Source organism: Bombina bombina, chromosome 2 (genome assembly GCF_027579735.1).
Source record: "Bombina bombina isolate aBomBom1 chromosome 2, aBomBom1.pri, whole genome shotgun sequence".
NCBI lineage: Eukaryota > Metazoa > Chordata > Amphibia > Anura > Bombinatoridae > Bombina > Bombina bombina.
Genome location: NC_069500.1, coordinates 1003927458 through 1003955337, shown reverse-complemented (window position 1 = coordinate 1003955337; position 27880 = coordinate 1003927458). Strand labels below are relative to the sequence as shown.

Genomic DNA, 27880 nt, shown 5'->3' with positions numbered 1-27880 from the left:
GCACTTCGTAAAAGAGCTGATTGCCCTTTTCAAGGCATGGCAAAAGAGCTAAATGCCCTTTTAAGGGCAATGCCCATCCAAATGACCTTTTTAGGGCAATGGTTAGCTTAGGTTTATTTAGATAGGTTTTTATTTGGGGGTTTGGTTGGGTGGGTGGTGGGTTTTACTGTTGGGGGGTTGTTTTTATTTTTTTTACAGGTAAAAGAGCTGATTTCTTTGGGGCAATGCCTCTTTAAGGGCTATTGGCAGTTTAGTGTAGGCTAGGTTTTTTTTATTTTTTTGGGGGGGGGCTTTTTTATTTTGATAGGGCTATCAGATTAGGAGTAATTTGTTTTTGTTTTTTGATAAAAACATTTTTTTGTAATTTAGTGTTTATTTTTTTTTGTAATTTAGATAATTGTATTTTATTAATTTATTTTATTGTAATGTTAGGTCTTAGTGTAAGGCAGGTTAGGTTTTATTTTACAGGTAACTTTGTATGTATTTTAACTAGGTAGTTATTAAATAGTTACTAACTATTTACTAACTAGTCTACCTAGTTAAAATAAATAAAAACTTACCTGTGAAAAAAAAAAAACCTAAGATAGCTACAATATAACTATTAGTAATATTATAGCTAGCTTAGGTTTTATTTCAGAGGTAAGTATGTATTTAAATAGTAATAACTTAGGTAATAATTGACGGCAGATTATGGGTTAATAATATTTAAATAGTGTTTGTGATGCGGGAGGGCCTTGGTTTAGGGGTTAATAGGTAGTTTATGGGTGTTAGTGTACTTTTTAACACTTTAGTTATGAGTTTTATGCTACAGCTTTGTAACGTAAAACTCATAACTACTGACTTTAGATGGCGGTACGAATCTTGTGGTTATAGGGTGTACCGCTCACTTTTTGGCCTCCCAGGCAAACTTGTAATACCGGCGCTATGGGAGTCCCATTGAAAAAGGACTTTTGTAAAAAGTGCGGTACTGACGTTGCGTGACGGCCAAAAAGGTGTGCAGTACACCTATACCTGCAAGACTTGTAATAGCGGCATTAGGGAAAAAGCAGCGTTATGAAGCATAACAATGCTTTTTCACTCATAACGCAAAACTCGTAATCTAGCTGAATATTTTTATATGGGATAAATGTTGCCATTAGTTTATAGAATAAAACACATTTTTCTCAGACACATACATATATAAATAGTAAAACCAGAGAAACTGAGTGCAGTGGTCTCTTAATGTTTCCCATTTGATTGCTTAAACACCACACTTGAATGTTTATAAATCTAATTAGGTTAATGAACGTAATGTTAGTCGGAACACTAGTGCCATGCCAACGCAAACCTTTTTATAACAGATCCATCCTCTTTAATAATTTCTTTTTCCACTAAATTGGGCACGTGAACTCTTGTATCTGCACCAGCATAACTTAAAGCCTACGAATAAAACATATCAATAAGAACATAAAAGCAGCATTAAAGATGGGTTTCACCTTGTATTTGGGAGCACTGCATTTTATTATGCGGTATATGGATAATGATACAATGCAACAAACAATAATGGTCTGATGTGTTAAAATATGGAATTAAGGAACAAGAAGGTAAAAACTAAAATGTCATGGTTCATATAGAGCAGGCAGTTTTAAGAGACTTTTTTTCAATTTACTTATTTTATCAAATTTACTTTTAGTATCTTTTGTTGGCATATCATGCCTAGATAGGAGCAAAGCACTGCTGGGAGCTGGCTGTTATTGATGGCTATACATATATGCCTCTTGTCACTGGCTCAACAAGTGTGTTCAGCTAGCTGATTTTAACTATGTGTTTAATCCCCTTTCATTGGTTATATACAAGCATCAGTGACATAATAAAATGCTGTAACACATTAGGGTTTGTTTTTCTTTGCACTTTTATCTTAAAACTGATGGCACATTTTTAAGACTGAACTTGTGTGTTTGATTAGTGCAGGAGAGAGAGGACTTAACTGTATGGTAAGAGATGGAGATTTTTGAAAATTAGATAAATCAGATATACCAATATTAAAGGGACACTGAACCCAAAAATTTTCTTTTGTGATTCAGATAGAGCATGCAATTTTAAGCAACTTTCTAATTTACTCCTATTATCAATTTTTCTTCGTTCTCTTGCTATCTTTATATGACAAAGAAGGCATCTAAGCTTTTTTCTTGAATCGGAACTCTGGACAGCAGTTTTTAATTGGTGGATGAATTTATCCACCAATCAGCAAGGACAACCTAGGTTGTTCACCAAAAATGGGCCGGCACCTAAACTTACATTCTTGCATTTCAAATAAAGATACCAAGAGAATAAAGAACATTTGATAAAAGGAGTTAATTAGAAAGTTTCTTAAAATGTCATGCTCTATCTGAATCACAAAAGAAAAAAATTGGGTTCAGTGTCCCTTTAAGCATAAAATAGGTTTATAGCTACATACTGCATTATATTGATTCTAAGGGGTAGATTTATTATGCAGCGTATGCTGCTTTTTACGCGAGAGCCTTCCGGCTTGCCGGAAACAGAATTTACTAAGTAGTGGTCATAAGACCGCTGCTCCTTAACTCGTCGCCACCTCTGAGGTGGCGGACTGCAATCATCCCGATCAGATACAATTGGAATGATTGACACCAGCTGCTAGCGGCATTGCACAAGTATTTCACAAGAAATGCTTGTGCAATGTTAAATGCTGACAGCGTATGCTGTCAGCATTTATCAATGTCGGGTGGGCATGATTCTCTTCAATGAATCACGTCCGCCCGACATTTGATAAATCTACCCTAGAATTTTAACTTGCTTGAAAAACCATCTAAAAGGGTGGTCAGTTATTAATGTAATCTATAATAAAATCAGCTTGAATTAAAGTCACAGTTTGCCTTTAAAGCCTAACCCAAACAGGGTTAATTCTGAGTAGGATCAAAGGTTCTTAATACAAGTAAATCAACTATACTGAAATAATATACTGCTCAAACTGCCTATGTACTGTAACTGTGGTTTCCTACTCATTTTAAGAACATTAAATGCAGCCCATTAGTGCGAGGGCTTTCATGCATGTCTTTTTACACCCTTCTTTCACCTGTGAGCCATGTTTTAGTAAAGAAGTTACTTAACATTAATTACCAGATTAGAAAAGAAGTATATTTAAATCAATTTACTTAATTTTCATTTTAATCTCATTTACTGATCTGGCTCGCTTAGAAGAATGAATACAAAATCATTGCCAATATCAGTTGTGATCCCATAATATTCCGAATTATGTGTATATTTTTCCTTCCTTCTAATTTTCTTGCATTATAGACTTGTGCTGAATAATACACTTCTAGAACGTCTTGCAGTACCTATCTCTTCATCCATAGTTGCCAACTGGCCCAATTTTCCCGGGACAGTCGCGTTTTTTTGATTCCTATACCTGACTTTTAAGCTTGTCCCTATTTCAATTCAGTCTTTAAATAGTGTGACAGAGTGTATGGAAAGGTGGTAAATGGTGTGTACGTAGGACCTATAGTCTTGAACAGTTTCTTCCCTGGAAGTGGGATAAGCATATAGCCCCAGGAAAGGCTATTAATCATTTATTTGCACTGTGTTTATATTTGGGTTCCCTGGGGTGGAGTATTCAGAAGAGCAGGGTGTGCGATTCTCCATCCCACTATCAAGTAAACTGTGCAGTCCCAGTAAAGGTTTTCTACTAAATGGAGTCTGAGAAATTAAGGTTATTAGGCTCACCTGATACTGGTTTGGTTCCTTTGAAGACTGGAGAAAACCTCAGTGAGTAGACAGACAAAGCGTTAGCAAAAGCGGTGTAGTCAGGTTTGAGGTAAGGGGACGCCATGTGATATATAATACCAGGGAGTGTAGGAGGCAAGGGGTGATGAAGCCAGGCATATCAATAGTGTTGCACAGTCGGGAACATGTTTAATTTCCTCCATGATTATACTGAGGCTTTGCTTAGCAGGGGCTTAAAGGACCACTAAATACAGTAGATTTGCATAATCAACAAATGCATGATAAAAAGACAATAGCACTTAGTCCAAACTACAAATGAGTAATAGTTTTTTTTCTGACAATTTTCAAAGTTATGTCTATTTCCACTTCTCCTGTATCATGTGACAGCCACCAACCAATCACAATTGCATATACGTATATTCTCTAAAATATTGCACTTGCTCAGTGGGAGCTGGTGACTCAAAAAGTGTAAATATAAAAAGACAAATGTGTGTAGCCACAATCAACAGCTAGATCCCAGTACTGCATTGCTGCTGAGGACAAAACAAGTAGAATCTCAATACAGAGATCCTGATAGGGGGCGCACAATATTAAATATCAACCCAAAAATGTATATAACAATAAATATGCAAATATAAATATAATATATATATATAGAACCAAATAGTCCCTTTTGAGGCACAAGGTCCCAGTGATAGATCCAGATCAAGGAAATAGCGATGGATCCATTCAGCAAAACAGATCAAATCAGTAGAACTGCTCTCTCCTCACATCAAAATGGACTGATGTCTAGAAGGAAAATGGGAGAAAAAGAGAGGCGCTTGTCTGTACCAGTCAGAACCACAACAGGGTACTCACATTTTTTAATAGCACTCATACAGTGCTATCAGGCACATACTGGGTAATCACAGCTGATTACACAGTATGTGCCTGATAGCACTGTATGAGTGCTATTAAAAAATGTGAGTACCCTGTTGTGGATTTATTCAACCTTTGTTTTGTTCTGACTGGTACACACAAGCGCCTCTATTTTTCTCCCATTTTCATTGCTGCTGAGGATATGTACATATCCTTTTTTAACAAAGGTACCCAAGAGAACAAAGTAGAAGTGAATTTAAAAATCACATGCTCTGTCTGAATCATAAAAGTTTAATATAAACTTTCCTATCCCTTTAAGCAATCAGTATGGCTAAGTAGTAATATATATGTGCTTGTTTTGGGGTGGATTTAAGTGGGCAGAGCTGTAAAAACCATACATGGGCGTGGCTCTGCTACAAAGTGTCCCCAAACTATGTTACCTATTGGACTATGATTTCTCAAAAAAAGTTATCCCCTCCTGAAAAAGGTTTAATAAGATATTTCAAAATAAGGAAGACAAAAGACTTCCAGACAGGGTTAGGCTGCTCCAGTCAAAATTTTGCTCCTAGCTCTTTTTTTTATACTTGAGTGCTCTTGAAAAAGATGGCAGTGACCCTTGAAATGTATTGAACTTTTTAACTGAGTTTAATGGCATTAAATTGTCATCAGTTTCTCTGTGAAGCTGATTTTTATCCCAAATAAATTACCATTGACATCTATCTCTTGTGAGTATATTCCTTAGTGTGTGGTTTACACTATGGGGCATATTTATCAATCCGTATGGAGCTTGATGCCCCGTGTTTTCGGCGAGGCTGGAAACAGAAGTAATCAAGAAGTTATGAAGCAGCGGTCTGCTCTGAGGCGGCGGACAGAAATCAACCCAACCGAATACGGGGCGGCATTGCACCAGCAGTTCACAAGAACTGCTGGTACAATGATAAATGCCGAGAGCGTATGCTGTCGGCATTTATCGATGTGCAGTGGACAAGATACACTACTTCTTATCATGTCCGCTCGCACATTGGTAAAGTTTCTTCTGAGGTTTTTGATGGTTTAAGAGCCTTTTTTGGAGAAGATACTGCAGTGAGCAGCTTTCCAGCCCTGATTAAAAGATCTGTGTATAAGAGTGGACCTCACTGTCTATCCATACTGCAGGATCGGAGATGCTGCTCAAGGTTGCTACACTCCAAGGAGTGCAATAAAGTAAATGGGCATTGTACTTAAAGGGACAGTCAACACCAGAATTGGTAAAAAAGATAGATAATCCCTTTATTACCCATTCCCCAGTTTTGCATAACCAACACAGTTATAATAATACACTTTTTACCACTGTGATTACCTTTTATCCAGGCCTCTGCAAACTGCCCCCTTATTTCAGTACTTTTGACAGACTTGCATTTTAGCCAATCAGTGCTGACTCCTAGGTAACTCCACGTGCATGAGCACAATGTTATTTATATGACACACATGAACTAACACCCTCTAGTGGTGAAAAAGTGTCAAAATGCATTCAGATAAGTGGCGGCCTTCAAGGTCTAAGAAATTAGCATATGAGCCTACCTATGTCTAGCTTTCAACTAAGAATACCAAGAGAACAAAACAAAATTGGTTATACAAGTAAATTGGAAAGTTGTTAAAAATTACATGCCCTATCTGAATCATGAAAGTTTATTTTTGACTTGACTGTCCCAGTAAATTTTCTTTCATGATTCAGATAGAACAAACAGTTTTAAACAACTTTCCAATTTACTTCTATTATCACATTTTCTTAGTTTTATTGTTATCCTTTTTTGAAAAGCAGTGGGTAAGTTCACGAGTGTGCACATGTCTGCAGCACTATATGGCAGCAGTTTGCAACAATGTTATACATTAGTAAGAGCACTAAATGGCAGCACTATTTCCTGTCATGTAGTGCTCCAGACATGTGCATGCTACCTATCTAAATATCTCTTAAACAAAGAATAACAAGAGAACAAATGTGAAAATAGAAGTAAATTGAAGACGTTTTAAAAATTGTATTCTCTATCTGAATCATGAAAGGAAAAATTTGGGTTTCATGTCCCTTTAATGTGATTGTCAAGTTGAATGTTTTAAAGCCCAGTATTTAAAATACTCTTAAATACATGGGCACTTTGTCATTATACTTTACAGTTAGGCTTCTTTTTTAAATACTTACCGTTTTGTTACTGTAAACACACAGACGATCCTCCGCCCGCATCTCCTTCAGTACAAAGCAGATCGATGGCGAATCCGGCTTCCTCCAAATCGTTTTGTGTCCCCTTTTGCGTCTAGTTCGTGAGGCACACAAGGATTGGAGGAAGCCGCATCATCATCGATATGCTAAATACTGAAGGAGATGTGGGCGGAGAATCGGCGGTAGTTTTACCATAATAAAAAAGAAGCGTAATTGTAAAGTTTAATGACTTAAAGTGCCCATGTTTTTAAGAGTATTTTTAAATACTGGGCTTTACATCATTCAACTTTACAATCACTTTGAATATTCTTGGATATATTTCATTCAGGGAATCAAATAATACTTTGGATAATAGTTGTAAATATTGTTAAGGCAGGGCCATTAACCACACACATATATAAACATATCTGTTTTCATATATCAAACATTCTGCAGGCAGCAATCTGGAAATATCCTTCTGAAATTAAAGTTTGTATAAAACAAATCTTACTTGAGGGAACTCATTACCTGTTCAAAATCGTCTTTGGCTGAAGGCAGATCAGATGCTAAACTGGTATCCCCAAGATATTTCTCTGTTCTTTCTCCGTGAACCATGGTAGTCTTTAGAATCTTGCTGACCTTCCGTCCTTCCACAGGTTCAGTCTCAAATTCTGATGAAACACTTCTAGGCTCAGAGAAAGTGATCTAGTGGCATTTAGATTTATCTTGATTAGTTTATTACTTAGCTTAAAGAGACATTGAAGTATATATTGTATCTATACATAAAATATATTAAAAGGTCTGTATAAAAAAAATTGCAACATTTTCAGTGTCCTGCAGTTTCCAAGTAATTGTATAAACCTTTAAAAAATTATCTTGATTATGTTTTCCTGTTATTCTTTGTTGTGGCCTATCAAGCTGCGTACATGGGCATATTTACACCTAGGTTCACAAATCTCATGCCTAAGGTGACACATTTTGAGCCCCTGGGCACTCTACAGCATAGACCTTGTACTGCATAAATATACTTCCCTGATGTTTAACCACTTCTCTATATATTACTGGCAATTTTAAGGTTAAAACTGCACTGTGTATTAGTTACAATGGGATAGCTTACAAGTGGTGCGCAATCAATAGTGCATGGTGCCTTATTCTAAGCTTTGACTAGCTCAAAAGAGCACCACAGCAAAGCTGTTAAGTATCACTTCCCTTCCCACAACCCCCAGTCATTCGACCAAAGGAAAAGGAGAGAAAGGAAATAACACAAGGTGCAGAGGTGCCTGAGATTCATATAAAAAACTGTCTGAAAAAAACAAGGAGGGCCGTGGACTCACCGTGTCAAGAAATAAATAAATTTATCAGGTAAGCATAAATTTTGTTTTCTTTCTTAATACTTGGTGAGTCCATGGATCATCAATTACTGTTGGGAATCAATACCCAAGCTAGAGGACACAGATGATTAGGGAGGGCAAGACAGGAATACCTAAACAGAAGGCACCACTGCTTGAAGCACCTTGCTCCCAAAAGAAGCCTCAGCCGAGGCAAAAGTAACAAATTTATCAAATTTAGAAAAAGTATGCAGAGAGGACCAAGTTGCAGCCTTGCAAATCTGTTCCACAGAAGATTCATTTTTGAAAGCCCAGGAAGAGAAAACAGCCCTCGTGGAGTGAGCTGTGATTCTCTCAGGAGGTTGCTGTCCAGTGTCCAGCAGTCTCCTAAGCCAAATAAATTATAGTCTTCAGCCAAAAAGAAAGAGAAGTAGACGTAGCTTTCTGACCCTTGCGTTTCCCAGAGAACAAACAAACGGAGCAGGAGACTGGTGAAAAGCCTTAGTCGCCTGCAAGTAGAATTTCAGCGCACACACAACATCTAGGTTGTGTAGCAAACGCTCCTTATGAAAAGAAAGATTAGGACAATGATTTCCTGATTAAAATTCCTGTCCGAAACAACTTTAGGAAGGAAACCTAACTCAGTACGAAGACCCACCTTATCAGCATGAAAGATAAGATAAGGGAAATCACACTGCAGCTCCGAGAGTTACGAGACTCTCCGAGCAGAAGATATAGCAAAAAGAAACAAAACCTTCCAAGATATCCTCTAAGGAATGCATAGGCTCAAATGGAGCCTGCTGTAAAACTTGAAGAACAAGATTAAGACTCCATGGAGGAGTAACAGGTTTAAACACAGGCCTGATTCTGACCAAGGCCTTACAAAAAAGGTTGCACATCTGGCACGTCCCCCAGACGCTTATGCAACAAAATAGACAACACAGAGATCTGACCCTTCAGAGTACTTGCTGACAAACCCTTCTCCAGACCTTCCTGGAGAAAAGACAAAATCCTAGGAATGCTGACTCTACCCCAAGAGTAACCTTTGGATTCACACCAATACAGATATTTACGCAATATCTTATGGTAAATCTTTCTGAAAACCCACGCTTAGATAAAATTAAGTGTTCAATCTCCAAGCAGTCAGCTTCAGAGAAACGAGATTTGGATGAAGGAAGGGACCCTGAAGTAGAAGGTCCTTCCTCAGAGGTAGTCTCCAAGGTAAGAAGAGATGACATTTCCACTAGGTCTGCATACCAGATCCTGCGAGACCACGCCGGTGCTATGAGAATCACCGATGCCCTCTCCTGCTTAATCCGAGCAATGACTCGTAAAAGGAGAGCGAACGGAGGAAACAGGTATGCTAGACTGAAATTCCAAGGGACCACCAAAGCATCTATCAGAACAGCCTGTGGATCCCTTGACCTCAAACCATACCTCGGGAGCTTGGCATTCTGCCGAGATGCCATGAGATCCAGCTCCGGCCTCCCCCATTTGAGAGTCAAGCTGCAAAACACCTCCGGATGGAGTTCCCACTCCCGGGATGAAAAGTCTGTTTGCTCAGAAAATCCGCTTCCCAATTGTCCACTCCTGGAATGTGAATCGCAGATAGACAGCAGTTGTGGGTCTCCACCCACTGAATAATTCGAGCCACCTCTGTCATGACCAAGGATCTCCGAGTTCCTCCCTGTTGGTTGATGTAAGCCACCGATGTTATGTTGTCTTACTGGAACCTGATAAACTGGGCTAAAGCTAACTGAGGCCAAGCCAGCAGAGCATTGAAGATCGCTCTCAGCTCTAGGATGTTTATGGGGAGATCTGACTTCTCCCGAGTCCAAAGACCCTGAGCTTTCAATGAGTCCCAGACTGCTCCCAGCCCAGCAGGATGGCATCCGTGGTCACAATCACCCAGGAAGGTCTGCGGAAGCAAGTTCCCTGGGAGAGGTGTTCCTGAGACAACCACCATGGAAGAGAGTCTCTTGTCACCTTATCCAGATCTATTCGTTGAGACAGATCCACATAATCCCCATTCCATTGTCTTAGCATGCATAACTGCAGAGCACTGAGATAGAACCGAGCAAACGGGATGATGTCCATGGAAGCTACCATCAGACCAATTACCTCCATACATTGAGCCACTGAAGGCTGAGGAGAGGACCGAAGGGCAAGGCAATAATAAAAAATCTTGGACCAGAAATATCTTCATCGATATGGAATCTATTATGGTCCCTAAGAACACTATCCTTGTAGCTGGAACCAGGGAACTTTTCCCAGATTCACCTTCCATCCGTGGGAGCGAAGAAAAGACAACAAGATCTCCATATGAGAGTTTGCTTGTTGAAAAGACGGTGCCTGAACCAGAATGTCATACAGATAGGGTGTCACTGCAATGCCCCAAGACCGGATCACTGCCAATAGAGCCCCCAGAACCTATGAGAAAATTCTGGGAGCTATAGCAAGGCCAAACAGAAGAGCTACAAACTGAAATTAATTGTCCAAAAAGGCAAATCTCAGAAATGTGCGATGATCCCTGTGAATGGGAACATAAAGGTACGCATCCTTTAGGTCTATGGTCGTCATGAACTGACCCTCTTGGACCAAGGGAAGAATGGATCGTAAAGTTTCCATCTTGAAGGATGGTACTCTGAGGAACTTGTTTAGACATTTCAGGTCTAGAATAGGTCTGAAAGTTACCTCTTTTTTGGGAACCACAAACAGATTGGAGTAGAACCTCAGACCCTGTTCCTGAATTTGAACTGGGACTATCACTTCCAGGTCGGAAACATCCTGAACACATTTTAAGAATGCCTCTCTATTTATCTGGTCTACAGATAATCTTGAGAGGAGGAACCTGCCCCTGGGTGGAAAGGTCTTCAATTCTAACTACTATGTCCATCGCCCAGGGATCCGGAACATCCCGTATCCAAGCTTGAGCGAATTGAGTAAGTCTGCCACCTACTGGATCCGATCCCGGATCAGGGGCAAACCCTTCACTGTGATTTGGAATCAGCTGTGGGTTTCTTTGATTGCTTCCCCTTGTTCCAAGACTGATTGGGTTTCCAAAAAGGCTTGGAATGTTCCTGCTTGGAAGAGGGAGCAGAAGGCTTACCTCTGAAGTTACAAAAGGAACGAAAATTACTCTGACATCCTTTGTGTCTATTTTTCTTATCTTGTGGCAGAAAAGATCATTTTCCACCTGTGATATGTGAAATCATTTCAGCCAGGCCAGTTCAAAACAAGGCCTTAGGCTTGTAAGGGATCGACAAAAGCTTGGACTTAGATGAAACATCCGCAGACCAAGATTTCAACCATAAGGCATCAGTGATAAAGGAATTGGCTAACTTAAGAGCCTTAATCCTGTCCTGGATCTCCTCTAATGGAGTACCTGCCTGAATGGAATCAGACAACGCATCAAACCAGTAGGCTGCCACACTGGTGACAGTGGCAATACACACCGCAGGCTGCCATTGGAGACCCTGATGAACATACATCTTTTTTAACAAGGCCTCCAACATCTTATCCATTGGATCCTTAAAAGAACAGCTATCCTCTATGGGAATAGTGGTTATCTTGGCCAAAGTGGAGATCGCTCTTTCCACCTTAGGAACCGTCTGCCACGATTCCTTAATGGAGTCAGCTATCGGAAACATTTTCTTGAAAATTGGAGATGGAGAAAAAGGAATTCCAGGTCTCTCCCACTCACGTGCAATAATCTCTGTAGCACGGTCTGGTACAGGGAATACCTCCACCACAGAGGGAACATCAAAGTATTTGTTTAACTTACTAGATTTTGTAGGGTTGACTACGACAGTCGAATCAGAGTCGTCCAAGGTAGCCAAAACCTTCTTAAGTAACATAAGGAGGTGTTCCAGCTTAAACCTGAAGGATACAACTTCAGAATCAGAAGAAGGAATTATACTGTCTGAGTCCGAGATTTCACCCTCAGATGCTACTGATGTGTCTTCCTCCTCAGACTTCTGAGAAAGAGCACCCTGGTTAGCCACAACTGGATCAGAAACCTTACTAACTGAATCTTTACATTTCTTCTTGCGCTTTCCCTGAAGCAAGGGAAAGGCAGACAACGCCTCAGATACCGCAGATGATACCTGGGCAGCAATGTCTTGCAAATAAACTCCTACAGGAGCGTGAGAGGAACCGCAGGGAGACGATAATGCATGTGGAGACAATAATGATTGGGACGCTTGAGGAGAATGATGGCTCAGGTTCAAAAAGTCTGTCCTTGTAAAGTTCTTTCAATGCATGAAGAACAAAAAGGAATAGGCGGTTCCACCTGGGAGTTAAAACATAGCTTACATGCAACATTTAGCAAAGCCTCTTGGTCCATATTATAAACAACAAGTCCCTTTGAGACTTAAACTTAAGACGGAACTCAACAATGCCCAGGCAATCCTCTACACCTCAGCTATGTTGCTGAGGTGCCTACCTGTCCTGCTGACTGGAAATTCAGAAGTATATTAGGTTTGAAAAAGCGTTCCGGTTTACTCTGGAATCCTTAGAGACAAAGTCAGCTGAGATTGAAGCCGAAGTTAGCAACAGCGTCACCACTCCGGAAATCACAGGAAGTGAGCCCAGAAAGTGCGCCTTACCCATTCTGCCGCCTCAGGAAGGGAACCGCTTCTCATAGTATTCAGGGGCGGTTCCGGCGGCCATTAAGACTGGAAACGTCAAATGACTTTTTTAGAAAACTGCATGGTCAGTTAATATGTCTCTAACTAAAATCTTACACTGTCCTTGACCGGGTCTACACCGGAGCTAAGGACACTGACTGAGCCACCCAAAAAAATAAGTTATCACCCTGGAATAACTCACACATAGTCCTCATCGCCCACAGTGCCTGCTATTCTGCCCTTATTAATTAACCCTTAATAGGGTCAATGAATAAAAATGTTCCCATGCAGTCATAGACTGCTTAAGTGCCAGTATTTTCCGTCTTGCTATCAAAGAAAATATTTTTTGGCACTTACTTGTATCTTAGTCTATCCAGCAAACCTGGTTTGAGAGGATGCCACTCCTCACATGGACCTGTGTAGAAAGAAAGAAAAATCCAAGTAAACTTACTCAGGCTTTCTGAATAGGGCAGCAAATCTGTTGAGAAAACGCAGTGAGGATTGTACCTCACAAGTTCCCAACTGCTTAAAAGCCACCATTGCCCTACTGAAGAGACTGATGTGGGGTACGGCTAGATCAAAGGAAAGATCAGAGCAAACCTACTCTTCTTTAAGATAGAAAAATCTTTTCAGACACCCAAAACTTCACCTCCTCCTTGCACCGCAGGCAAAGTGAATGACTGGGGGTTGTGGGAAGGGAAGTAATACTTAACAGCTTTGCTGTGGTGCTCTTTGCCTCCTCCTACTGGCCAGGAGTGATATTCCCAATAGTAATTGATGTTCCATGGACTCACCGTGTCTTAAGAAAGAAAACTGCTGCTTCCTATATATAAACTTTGAACTTGGAAATGGTAAGGATTGCAATCTAGTGCTGTTAACATACATTACCACTTGCATTAACACACTCTACTTGTAATCTAGGACAATATGGGATAAATTACTGCATTGTGTGGACATCTAGTGTATGGCTGGCAATATCTTTACACTATGTGCTGCTGGTAATATGGGCATTAAATCCATGCTCTATTTGTGTTATTGGTAAAATGGGGTAAATCAGTACATAGTTTTGGTTAGTCACTAAGGGGGCTAAATCACTGAACTGTGTGTGTTAATGGTAGAAAGAGAATTAAACATGTCTGATGGATATTGTGAAGACAGAGGGCCAGATTAGAATAATTTGTTTCCACAGTCAAAGTAAAAAATCAGGGTGGTCACATTAATGTGCAAAAAAGTTAGCACATGAAAGGCTGAGGTGCGCTAACTTCAGGTCGCGGCCGTGCTAACTTCTTCTCCCCATAGACTTTTATAGGGCCCGCTGGGGAAAAAAATATTTGTTATTGCTCACACGCTAACCTGACACTGCCATAGATAACTGCACTAAATTTGAAGGTGCGTTAGCAATACTTCAAGTTCCTATCATATTTTCTATATATACACATCAGATTATTTTTTGTAACATATATATCTATATGAATATATAAAGAACATTTGTTTTAAAGTGCAGAACATAGGAATTTCAAGTATTTCTATTCAAAAACACATTCAAACACATTACAAATGAATAAAAATTATATTGCATGTTTCAAGGTGTTCAACTGAGAAGGCCTCAAAAGTGTATATATATATATATATATATATATATATATGTGTATATCTATACATATTTACACATATATAAACACATAAATACACATGTATACACACACATATATAAATATATATATATATATATATATATATATATATATCTGGGTAAAGCCAATCATACATTTGGCTTTACCCGGGTAATCCTAGGATTACCCAAACACTTCTGGATAAAGCTTCACACATACATACGGTGCACTGTAATTCCCCCATCTTCACCATTTTTGTTTGTACCCAACAGATTATATTGTTTTCTTTTTGCACTTTTATTTCCCTTTAATGATCATAGTGGAGTGATACAGCCAATAAGTAGTTGTACAGCATTGAGATATAATGCCTGATTCTCTAAAGGTCTCTGGTCTGGTGAGATTCTATAAGATGTCTCGTCAGTATTATAGGGACCCTCGGGGAGTTCACTAATATTCTTTATGTTGTGGAGAGGCACTTACTTTACAATAAAATGCTCAGTAAAATAAGCCGATGATTTCCTCCAAGCTGACAATTTTCTGAAAATCTGTCCCATAGTATAAAACTTTTGACCACAGCTTCAAAAGCAGCATAAAGTGTCAGCTCTTGTGACCTGCTGCTTAGTGTTAAAGGGCTGGCTGAGTTAAAGTGCAATCAAGGTCCATAGTTTGCTCTATGCTGAGTGAAGCTGGGTAATGGAGCTTGCTCTACTACAGGGGTCAAGTCCTACAAAAAAATGTGTGGAAACTCACCAAGACTTCCACCCCCCTTATATATATATATACACAGTTGTGCTCAAAAGTTTACATACCCTGGCAGAATTTATGATTTCTTGGCCATTTTCAGAGAATATGAATGATAACACAAAAACTTTTCTTTCACACATGGTTAGTGTTTGGCTGAAGCCATTTATTATCAATCAACTGTGTTTACTCTTTTTAAATCATAATGACAACAGAAACTACATAAAATACCCTGATCAAACGTTTACAACATACCCTGGTGATTTTGGCCTGATAACATGCACACAAGTTGACACAAAGGGGTTTAAATGGCTATTAAAGGTAACCATCCTCACCTGGGATTTGTTTGCTTGTAATTAGTGTGTGTGTATAAAAGGTCAATGAGTTTCTGGACTCATGACAGACCCTTGCATCTTTCATCCAGTGCTGCACTGACGTTTCTGGATTCGGAGTAATAGGGAAAGCAAAAGAATTGTCAAAGGATCTGTGGGAAAGGGTAGTTGAACTGTATAAAATAGGAAAGGTATATATAAAAAGATATCCAAGGAATTGAGAATGCCAATCAGCATTCAAACTCTAATCAAGAAGTGGAAAATGAGGGGTTCTGTTGAAACCAAACCACGGTCAGGTAGACCAACTAAAATTTCAGCCACAATTGCCAGGAAAATTGTTCGGGATGCAAAGAAAAATCCACAAATAACTTCAGGTGAAATACAGGACTCTCTTAAAACATGTGGTGTTGCTGTTTCAAGATGCACAATAAGGAGGCACTTGAAGAAAGATGGGCTGCATGGTCGAGTCGTCGGAAGAAAGCCATTGCTACGCAAATACCACAAAGTATCCCGCTTACAATATGCCAAACAGCACAGAGACAAGCCTCAAACCTTCTGGCACAAAGTAATTTGTCATAAATGCTACATTTGCTACATTTGGAGAGGAGGAAACAAGGCATATGATGAAAGGTACACCCTTCCTACTGTGAAACACGGAGGTGGATCACTGATGTTTTGGGGATGTGTGAGCTACAAAGGCACAGGAAATTTGGTCAGAATTGATGGCAAGATGGATGCAGTATGTTATCAAAAAATACTGGAGGAAAATTTGCATTCATCAGCCCGGAAGCTGCGCATGGGACGTACTTGGACATTCCAACATGACAATGATCCTAAACACAAGGCCAAGTCGACCTGTCATTGGCTACAGCAGAATAAAGTGAAGGTTCTGGAGTGGCCATCTCAGTCTCCGACCTCAATATCATTGATCCACTCTAGGGAGATCTCAAACGTGCAGTTCATGCAAGACAGACCAAGAATTTCCAGGAACTGGAGGCTTTTTTCCAGGAAGAATGGGCAGCTTTATCATCTGAGAAGATAAAGAGCCTCATCCACAAATACCACAAAAGACTTCAAGCTGTCATTGATGTTAAAGGGGGCAATACACAGTATTAAGAAGTGGGATATGTAAACTTTTGATCAGGGTCATTTGGGTAGTTTTTGTTGTCATTATGATTTAAAAAGAGTAAACACAGTTGATTGATAATAAATGGCTTCAGCCAAACACTAACCATGAGTGAAATGGTGCAGGAACTCTGTTCCCATGCGTCCCTGCTCAACTTGACACCTGCACTACTATTTCTCAATGAAGCAAACATTAAAGCTTCTGATTGGCACCAGTAAAGAAGAAGGCCACAGGGGGCTAAAGTAACAAAAAAAGCTTGTTTGTAAGAAAGAGACAGAGAGCAGTAGTTTAGTGCTCCTTTAAAATACGCTGTCAATTGAAACAATGTAGCATCCACACACACCTGCAATGCCTCAGCTGGCCCAGTGAAGGAAATTCACTACATTCTTACCTCAGACTCTTCAGTGTCACTCTTGAGTACTGTACGTTTCACAACTTTAGAAACTGAGTCTCCATCTTCTATTGTCACCTGTTCCTGTGGCCCTCCGTGAACGACCACTTCTTCCTTTTCAGTACCATCTGGTAAAACAAATCTTCTGATAATTTTCCGAGTGACCTACAGTTCAGATCAAAACAAGAAGTCAAACAAGAATATGGCTGAAGATTATAACCCCCTTTACTGTCAGAGAAAGCTGCAATGCATTATAAAGCCATATGTACAGCCCTCTTTGGAGGTCAAAAGGATGTACTTAAAAAAATATGTACCCCATTTCTAAAACTCAATAATTTCCTATTGGTAACATAAGCACAGGAATACTGGTTTTCCAGCTGATCACTGGTAGCTTAAAATGATAACAACATTATCATAACCAAAATTAAAAAATACAAAACTGAAATTAGACATGGATTTGAGCAGTCCCTGGTAGATAATGTTTGTGAATGCTCTACCTTCTTCACCACAATATGACCATGCTCATCTGTGTATTGCTCTTCAGTCACTGTCTCAGGTAAGATATCAGACATGTCATCTGCCTAGAGCAAAAAGAAAAGAAATAGTTACCAGCCTCAAAAACATTAAAGCAAATCAGTGATTAACAAACATAAAACTTAGGATTTTCGAACACCACTAACAAAAGGCAAAACTCAGAAAAAAGTTCTGCAAATAAAAAAAGTGCTAAGTGTTGAGTTCATGCAATCAGATTACAGTCAAAAGTTCAGAATCAGCCCTATACAGCAGAGTTAGCACATTATCGACATCTGAGGTCGTCTGCCTGAACTTTTGACCATCTGCCAGCATAGCTGCTATTCTACGTTTTTCTACACAACCTGCTATTTGGTGCTGGATTCAGTTGCACAAATTGGAACATGCATTAGTCAGGGAAACATGCAGGCAGCCATATTACTTGTTAGGAATTTGCCTTACGTGGTTCAGAGATTCCCTGCAGGTATAGCCAGCACATTGCTGCCATTGTCGCAGGGACGTGCAATAGTTAAACACTTTGTACCTGAATAATCACACGGCGACGGACGACCCTGGTAGTTACCATCTCGTCCTCATCTGAGTTGGTCTCTAGCTGACCTAGCTCCTCTGCTATCTCCTGGTGGAAGCATGGAAGCAGTGCTCTATTTAAGATCCTATAGCTTAGGCTGCCTTAAACGCTAATAAGTAAACTTACTTACTCTACTCAGCATGGCGTGTAATAAATTGATGTGGGGATACATCAAAATATGTGTTTATATGTGAAGTCAGAGTACGTATAGGTGAAATCGGAACCACTAACTTTTTCAAATTTGTTTGGACATTTAAGTAACAAACCACAAATAACAATTTTCACTTAAAATTAAATTCCCAGTAACATTTTAATTATGTATAGTTAAAAAAAGCAATATACTTAATTATCGCTATCGGAAAGCTAGATAGTGTAACAGCAATATCATGCAATCCCACAAAAAAAACCCATATCTAGTCATCTTTATATTATTAATCCACAGGAGCACGTTTCCCTCAGACGTGGTCTGATAATTCCAAAGCTGAAGAACAAAAACACTGACAGTGTGCTCCAATGGTGCAATAAGTTCCAACCTCTATAGGATGTTTGCATTGTAAGTATGTGTAAAAAATGCAGGCTGCAATGTTATCACCTATCCAACTAAATGATACTCCAGTATCAGGGAATAGTAGCCAGAACCAATAGGAACAAAGCCTGAAGAAAGGCTGAGAAACATTTTGCTTTTAAAGCTTTTAATTGCTGCATGTCCTTTTTTTCTACCAATAAATCTACAGGCTTATCACACTTTAATATATAGTTGGAGAGTCACTTTATCTGCAGTTTTTACATTTTTACTGCTTCTTGATGATGGTGTTTAGTTTTTTCTGATACCGGAGTTCACTGATTCCTGAAATCAGAGTTTCATCTATTTGGATAGGTGCTAACTTTGTAGCCTGTTTGTTTTGCAAATCTTTAGTGAGCATATCTTGGTTTGTTTGTCCTCTTTGTGCCTTTCAAGATTCTTACTTATTGAAATGCTCTCTCTGGCCTAGATTTAGAGTTCGGCGGTAAAAGGGCTGTTAACGCTCCGCGGGTTTTTTTCTGGCCGCACCATAAATTTAACTCTGGTATCGAGAGTTCAAACAAATGCTGCGTTAGGCTCCAAAAAAGGAGCGTAGAGCATTTTTACCGCAAATGCAACTCTCGATACCAGAGTTGCTTACGGACGCGGCCGGCATCAAAAACGTGCTCGTGCACGATTCTCCCATAGGAAACAATGGTGCTGTTTGAGCTGAAAAAAAACCTAACACCTGCAAAAAAGCAGCATTCAGCTCCTAACGCAGCCCCATTGTTTCCTATGGGGAAACACCTCCTAAGTCTGCACCTAACACCCTAACATGTACCCCGAGTCTAAACACCCCTAACCTTACACTTATTAACTCCTAATCTGCCGCCCCCGCTATCGCTGACCCCTGCATTACACTTTTAACCCCTAATCTGCCGCTCCGTAAACCGCCGCCACCTACGTTATCCCTATGTACCCCTAATCTGCTGCCCTAACATCGCCGACCCCTATGTTATATTTATTAACCCCTAATCTGCCCCCCACATCGTCGCCGACACCTGCCTACACTTATTAACCCCTAATCTGCCGAGCGGACCTGAGCGCTACTATAATAAAGTTATTAACCCCTAATCCGCCTCACTAACCCTATCATAAATAGTATTAACCCCTAATCTGCCCTCCCTAACATCGCCGACACCTACCTTCAATTATTAACCCCTAATCTGCCGACCGGAGCTCACCGCTATTCTAATAAATGGATTAACCCCTAAAGCTAAGTCTAACCCTAACACTAACACCCCCCTAAGTTAAATATAATTTTTATCTAACAAAATAAATTAACTCTTATTAAATAAATGATTCCTATTTAAAGCTAAATACTTACCTGTAAAATAAACCCTAATATAGCTACAATATAAATTATAATTACATTATAGCTATTTTAGGATTAATATTTATTTTACAGGCAACTTTGTAATTATTTTAACCAGGTACAATAGCTATTAAATAGTTAAGAACTATTTAATAGTTACCTAGTTAAAATAATAACAAATTTACCTGTAAAATAAATCATAACCTAAGATATAATTAAACCTAACACTACCCTATCAATAAAATAATTAAATAAACTACCTACAATTACCTACAATTAACCTAACACTACACTATCAATAAATTAATTAAACACAATTGCTACAAATAAATAAAATTAAATAAACTATCTAAAGTACAAAAAATAAAAAAGAACTAAGTTACAGAAAATAATAAAATATTTACAAACATAATAAAAATATTACAACAATTTTAAACTAATTACACCTACTCTAAGCCCCCTAATAAAATAACAAAGCCCCCCAAAATAAAAAATTCCCTACCCTATTCTAAAATACAAATATTACAAGCTCTTTTACCTTACCAGCCCTGAACAGGGCCCTTTGCGGGGCATGCCCCAAGAATTTCAGCTCTTTTGCCTGTAAAAAAAAACATACAATACCCCCCCCCAACATTACAACCCACCACCCACATACCCCTAATCTAACCCAAACCCCCCTTAAATAAACCTAACACTACCCCCCTGATGATCTTCCTACCTTGTCTTCACCATGCCAGGTTCACCGATCCGTCCTGGCTCCAAGATCTTCATCCAACCCAAGCGTGGGCTAGACATCCACTGAAGAAGTCCAGAAGAGGGTCCAAAGTCTTCCTCCTATCCGGCAAGAAGAGGACATCCGGACCGGCAAACATCTTCTCCAAGCGGCATCTTCTATCTTCTTCCATCCGATGACGACCGGCTCCATCTTGAAGACCTCCAGCGCGGATCCATCCTCTTCTTCCGACGACTAGACGACGAATGACGGTTCCTTTAAGGGACGTCATCCAAGATGGCGTCCCTCGAATTCCGATTGGCTGATAGGATTCTATCAGCCAATCGGAATTAAGGTAGGAATTTTCTGATTGGCTGATGGAATCAGCCAATCAGAATATAGTTCAATCCGATTGGCTGATCCAATCAGCCAATCAGATTGAGCTCGCATTCTATTGGCTGTTCCGATCAGCCAATAGAATGCGAGCTCAATCTGATTGGCTGATTGGATCAGCCAATCGGATTGAACTATATTCTGATTGGCTGATTCCATCAGCCAATCAGAAAATTCCTACCTTAATTCCGATTGGCTGATAGAATCCTATCAGCCAATCGGAATTCGAGGGACGCCATCTTGGATGACGTCCCTTAAAGGAACCGTCATTCGTCGTCTAGTCGTCGGAAGAAGAGGATGGATCCGCGCTGGAGGTCTTCAAGATGGAGCCGGTCGTCATCGGATGGAAGAAGATAGAAGATGCCGCTTGGAGAAGATGTTTGCCGGTCCGGATGTCCTCTTCTTGCCGGATAGGAGGAAGACTTTGGACCCTCTTCTGGACTTCTTCAGTGGATGTCTAGCCCACGCTTGGGTTGGATGAAGATCTTGGAGCCAGGACGGATCGGTGAACCTGGCATGGTGAAGACAAGGTAGGAAGATCATCAGGGGGGTAGTGTTAGGTTTATTTAAGGGGGGTTTGGGTTAGATTAGGGGTATGTGGGTGGTGGGTTGTAATGTTGGGGGGGGGGTATTGTATGTTTTTTTTTACAGGCAAAAGAGCTGAAATTCTTGGGGCATGCCCCGCAAAGGGCCCTGTTCAGGGCTGGTAAGGTAAAAGAGCTTGTAATATTTGTATTTTAGAATAGGGTAGGGAATTTTTTATTTTGGGGGGCTTTGTTATTTTATTAGGGGGCTTAGAGTAGGTGTAATTAGTTTAAAATTGTTGTAATATTTTTATTATGTTTGTAAATATTTTATTATTTTCTGTAACTTAGTTCTTTTTTATTTTTTGTACTTTAGATAGTTTATTTAATTGTATTTATTTGTAGCAATTGTGTTTAATTAATTTATTGATAGTGTAGTGTTAGGTTAATTGTAGGTAATTGTAGGTAGTTTATTTAATTATTTTATTGATAGGGTAGTGTTAGGTTTAATTATATCTTAGGTTATGATTTATTTTACAGGTAAATTTGTTATTATTTTAACTAGGTAACTATTAAATAGTTCTTAACTATTTAATAGCTATTGTACCTGGTTAAAATAATTACAAAGTTGCCTGTAAAATAAATATTAATCCTAAAATAGCTATAATATAATTATAATTTATATTGTAGCTATATTAGGATTTATTTTACAGGTAAGTATTTAGCTTTAAATAGGAATCATTTATTTAATAAGAGTTAATTTATTTCGTTAGATAAAAATTATATTTAACTTAGGGGGGTGTTAGTGTTAGGGTTAGACTTAGCTTTAGGGGTTAATACATTTATTAGAATAGCGGTGAGCTCCGGTCGGCAGATTAGGGGTTAATAAGTGTAGGTAGGTGTCGGCGACGTTGTGGGGGGCAGATTAGGGGTTAATAAATATAACATAGGGGTCGGCGATGTTAGGGGTAGCAGATTAGGGGTACATAGGGATAACGTAGGTGGCGGCGATTTGCGGTCGGAAGATTAGGGGTTAATTATTTTAAGTAGCTTGCGGCGACGTTGTGGGGGGCAAGTTAGGGGTTAATAGATATAATACAGGGGTCGGCGGTGTTAGGGGCAGCAGATTAGGGGTACATAAGTATAACGTAGGTGGCGGTCGGCAGATTAGGGGTTAAAAATTTTAATCGAGTGGCGGCGATGTGGGGGGAGCTCGGTTTAGGGGTACATAGGTAGTTTATGGGTGTTAGTGTACTTTAGGGTACAGTAGTTAAGAGCTTTATAAACCGGCGTTAGCCAGAAAGCTCTTAACTCCTGCTATTTTCAGGCGGCTGGAATCTTGTCGTTAGAGCTCTAACGCTCACTGCAGAAACGACTCTAAATACCGGCGTTAGGAAGATCCCATTGAAAAGATAGGCTACGCAAATGGCGTAGGGGGATCTGCGGTATGGAAAAGTCGCGGCTGTAAAGTGAGCGTTAGACCCTTTAATCACTGACTCCAAATACCAGCGGGCGCCCAAAACCAGCGTTAGGAGCCTCTAACGCTGGTTTTGACGGCTACCGCCGAACTCTAAATCTAGGCCTCTGTGTTTTTGTTTTTCCTTCTTTAATTATTTATTAACTTTGAGCTAGATTAAGAGTGGAACACTATTTATCGCTTCTGCTCGTGCGTTAACTCCGAGAGAAGTAAGCTTTTTGTGTGAGTCAGGTAGTGCGTGTATTACAAGTTGAAAGTAAAAAATGTTTGCACAAGCATTAACTTGGCACGCACAAAGAGCCGAACTTCAAATATCGGAACCGCATTAACGTATTCTCCCACTGACTTCAAAAATATCTAACACCCTTAAACCGATTTAGCCAAGTGCACTAACCCCAAATTAAATAAGAATAAGTTTTATATATATATATATATATATATATATATATATATATATATATATATATATATATATATATATATATATAATGTTTTTTGGTACAACATATTTCTATACCTTTATATATACTGATATATATATAGGAATATCTATTTAAAAATACTTAGAACATTTTTCCCTATGTAAAGAAGATAGAAATGCAAAATATTTACAGTAAATACATGGTTAAACACTTTATTAAATACTAGGCAATAAGCCTACCCAGAGGGCAGTCTATGTTTAAAAAATATAAACCCCAAGCTAATTTTACCAAAAATAAAAAATGTCAAATTACAGAAAAAAAAACAAAGCTATCCAAAATAAAAAACTTAAACCTAAACTAATACCCCTATACAAATAAAAAAATCCCCCCCCCCCCAAAAAAAAACAGAATTTATGCTTACCTGATAAATTACTTTCTTTTACGGGGCATCCAGTCCACGGATTCATCCTTACTTGTGGGATATTCTCAATCCCTACAGGAAGTGGCAAAGAGAGCACACAGCAGAGCTGTCCATATAGCTCCCCTCAGGCTCCGCCCCCCCAGTCATTCGACCGATGGTTAGGAGAAAAAGGAGAAACCATAGGGTGCAGTGGTGACTGTAGTTTTACAAAATTAAATTTGAACCTGACTTAATTGCCAGGGCGGGCCGTGGACTGGATACACCGTAAGAGAAAGTAATTTATCAGGTAAGCATAAATTCTGTTTTCTCTTACATGGTGTATCCAGTCCACAGATTCATCCTTACTTGTGGGATACCAATACCAAAGCTTTAGGACACGGATGAAGGGAGGGAACAAGTCAGGTAACCTAAACGGAAGGCACCACTGCTTGCAAAACCTTTCTCCCAAAAATAGCCTCCGAAGAAGCAAAAGTATCGAATTTGTAAAATTTGGCAAATGTATGCAGTGAAGACCAAGTCGCTGCCTTACAAATCTGTTCAACAGAAGCCTCATTCTTGAAAGCCCATGTGGAAGCCACAGCTCTAGTGGAATGAGCTGTAATTCGTTCAGGAGGCTGCTGTCCAGCAGTCTCATAAGCCAATCGGATGATGCTTTTCAGCCAGAAGGAAAGAGAGGTAGCAGTCGCTTTCTGACCTCTCCTCTTACCAGAATAGACAACAAACAAAGATGATGTTTGTCTGAAATCTTTAGTTGCCTTTAAATAGAATTTTAAAGCACGAACCACATCAAGATTGTGTAACAGTCGTTCCTTCTTAGAAACTGGATTAGGACACAGAGAAGGAACAATAATTTCCTGGTTAATATTCTTATTAGAAACCACTTTTGGAAGGAAACCAGGTTTGGTACGCAAAACAACCTTATCTGCATGGAACACCAGATAGGGTGATTTACACTGCAAAGCAGACAATTCAGAAACTCTTCGATCAGAAGAAATAGCTACCAAAAACCAAACTTTCCAAGATAATAACTTAATATTTATGGAATGCAAAGGTTCAAACGGAACCCGTTGAAGAACTGAAAGAACTAAATTTAGACTCCATGGAGGAGCCACAGGTTTGTAAACAGGCTTGATTCTAACTAAGGCCTGTGCAAATGCCTGAACGTCTGGTACAGCTGCCAGACGCTTGTGTAACAGGATAGACAGAGCAGATATCTGTCCCTTTAAGGAACTAGCTGACAAATCTTTCTCCAATCCTTCTTGGAGAAAAGACAATATCCTTGGAATCCTAACCTTACTCCACGAGTAACCCTTGGATTCACACCAACAAAGATATTTCCGCCATATCTTATGGTAAATTTTCCTGGTGACAGGCTTTCTGGCCTGGATCAGAGTATCTATAACTGCTTCAGAGAACCCACGCTTAGCTAGAATTAAGCGTTCAATCTCCAAGCAGTCAGTTGCAGAAAAATTAGATTTGGATGCTTGAATGGACCTTGAATTAGAAGATCCTGCCTCGATGGCAGTTTCCATGGTGGAGCCGATGACATGTCCACTAGGTCTGCATACCATGTCCTGCGTGGCCACGCAGGCGCTATCAGAATTACAGAAGCCTTCTCCTGTTTGATTCTGGCAACTAGCCGAGGGAGAAGAGGAAACGGTGGAAAGACATAAGCTAGACTGAATGACCAAGGCGCTACTGAAGCATCTATCAATGCCGCCTTGGGATCCCTGGATCTGGATCCGTAAAGGGGAAGTTTGGTGTTCTGATGGGACACCATCAGATCCAATTCTGGAATGCCCCATAGCTGGGTCAGCTGAGCAAAAACTTCCGGGTGGAGTTCCCACTCCCCCGGATGGAAAGTCTGACAACTCAGAAAATCCGCCTCCCAGTTGTCTACTCCTGGGATGTGAATTGCAGATAGATGGCAGGAGTGATCCTCCGCCCATTTGATGATCTTGGTTACTTCCTTCATCGCTAGGGAACTCTTTGTTCCTCCCTGATGATTGATGTACGCTACAGTCGTGATGTTGTCCGACTGAAATCTGATTAATTTGGCCTCCGCTAGCTGAGGCCACGCCCGGAGCGTATTGAATATCGCTCTCAGTTCCAAAATGTTTATCGGGAGAAGAGATTCTTCCAGAGACCATAGACCCTGAGCTTTCAGGGAGTCCCAGACCGCACCCCAGCCTATCAGACTGGCATCGGTCGTGACAATGATCCACTCCAGTCTGCGGAAACTCATTCCCTGAGACAGGTGATCCTGAGACAACCACCAGAGAAGAGAGTCTCTGGTTTTCTGGTCCATTTGTATTTGAGGAGACAAATCTGCATAATCCCCATTCCACTGTTTGAGCATGCACAGTTGCAGTGGTCTTAGATGAATTCGGGCAAAAGGGACTACGTCCATTGCCGCAACCATTAAACCAATTACCTCCATGCACTGAGCCACAGAAGGCCGAGGAATGGAATGAAGAACTCGGCAAGTATTCAAAAGTTTTGACTTCCTGACCTCTGTCAGAAAGATTTTCATTTCTACTGAGTCTATTAGTGTTCCCAGGAAGGGAACCCTTGTGAACGGAGACAGAGAACTTTTTTCTATGTTCACCTTCCACCCATGAGACCTTAGAAAGGCCAGAACAATGTCCGTATGAGCCTTGTCTCTGTGAAAAGACGACGCCTGTATTAAGATGTCGTCCAGGTAAGGTGCTACTGCAATGCCCCGTGGTCCTAGCACCTTTGTGAAAATTCTGGGAGCAGTGGCCAACCCGAAAGGAAGGGCCACGAACTGGTAATGCGTGTCCAGAAAGCCGAACCTTAGGAACTGATGATGATCTTTGTGGATAGGAATATGTAGGTACGCATCCTTTAGATCCACGGTAGTCATATATTGACCTTCCTGGATCATCGGCAAGATTGTCCGAATGGTTTCCATTTTGAAAGATGGAACTCTGAGGAATTTGTTTAGAATTTTTAGATCCAGGATTGGCCTGAAAGTTCCTTCCTTTTTGAGAACTACAAACAGGTTTAAGTAAAAGCCCAGTCCTTGTTCTGCAAGTGGAACTGGGTGTATCACTCCCATCTTTAGAAGATCTTCTACACAGCGTAAGAACGCCTGTTTCTTTGTCTGGTCTGAAGACAAACGAGAAATGTGGAACCTTCCCCTTGGGGGAGAGTCCTTGAATTCTAGAAGATACCCCTGAGCAACAATTTCTAATGCCCAGGGATCTGGAACATCTCTTGCCCAAGCCTGAGCAAAGAGAGAAAGTCTGCCCCCTACTAGATCCGGTCCCGGATCGGGGGCTACCCCTTCATGCTGTCTTGGCAGCAGGCGCAGGCTTCTTGGCCTGTTTACCCTTATTCCAGCCCTGCAAGGGTTTCCAGGTTGCTTTGGGCTTTGAAGCGTTACCTTCTTGCTTTGCGGCAGCAGAGGTTGAAGCAGGTCCGCTCTGAAGTTGCGAAAAGAGCGAAAATTAGCCTTGTTTTTGGCCTTAAATGGTCTATCCTGCGGGAGGGCATGACCCTTCCCCCCAGTGATACCCGTGATAATTTCTTTCAACTCGGGACCAAAAAGGGTCTTTCCCTTGAAAGGAATGTTTAGTAACTTAGTTTTGGACAACACGTCAGCCGACCATAATGGCAAAACCAGAATTTTTCGCCGCTAACTTAGCTAATTGGAAAGCGGCATCAGTGATAAAAGAATTAGCCAGCTCTAGAGCGTGAATTCTATCCATGACTTCGTCATATGAAGTCTCCCTCTGGAGCGACTCCTCCAGCGCCTCAAACCAAAAAGCCGCTGCAGTAGTTACAGGAATAATGCAGGCAATTGGCTGAAGAAGGAAACCTTGCTGAACAAACATTTTCTTCAGCAAACCTTCCAATTTTTTATCCATAGGGTCTTTAAAAGCACAACTGTCTTCTATAGGTATAGTTGTACACTTAGCAAGTGTTGAAACTGCTCCCTCTACCTTAGGGACCGTCTGCCACGTGTCCCGCCTGGGGTCATTTATGGGGAACATTTTCTTAAAGATGGGGGGGGAACAAA

General features: G+C 40.2%; 1 protein-coding gene across 20 annotated transcripts in view; it reads right to left on the bottom strand.

Moving 5' to 3' along the window:
* Positions 1-27880, bottom strand: part of ANK2 (ankyrin 2) — a 469556-nt gene that overhangs the window by 6735 nt on the left and 434941 nt on the right. For 11 of the 20 annotated variants that reach the window (XM_053703568.1, XM_053703565.1, XM_053703571.1 and 8 more), the window contains 5 exons: positions 17965-18057; positions 17408-17491; positions 16911-17075; positions 7280-7456; positions 1328-1419 (listed from right to left, as the gene is read on the bottom strand). In XM_053703568.1, coding sequence (XP_053559543.1) covers positions 1328-1419; positions 7280-7456; positions 16911-17075; positions 17408-17491; positions 17965-18057 — 611 coding nt within the window. The remainder of the gene's footprint in view (positions 1-1327; positions 1420-7279; positions 7457-16910; positions 17076-17407; positions 17492-17964; positions 18058-27880) is intronic. The other 9 variants (XM_053703580.1, XM_053703570.1, XM_053703575.1 and 6 more) reach the window with 1 other exon arrangement.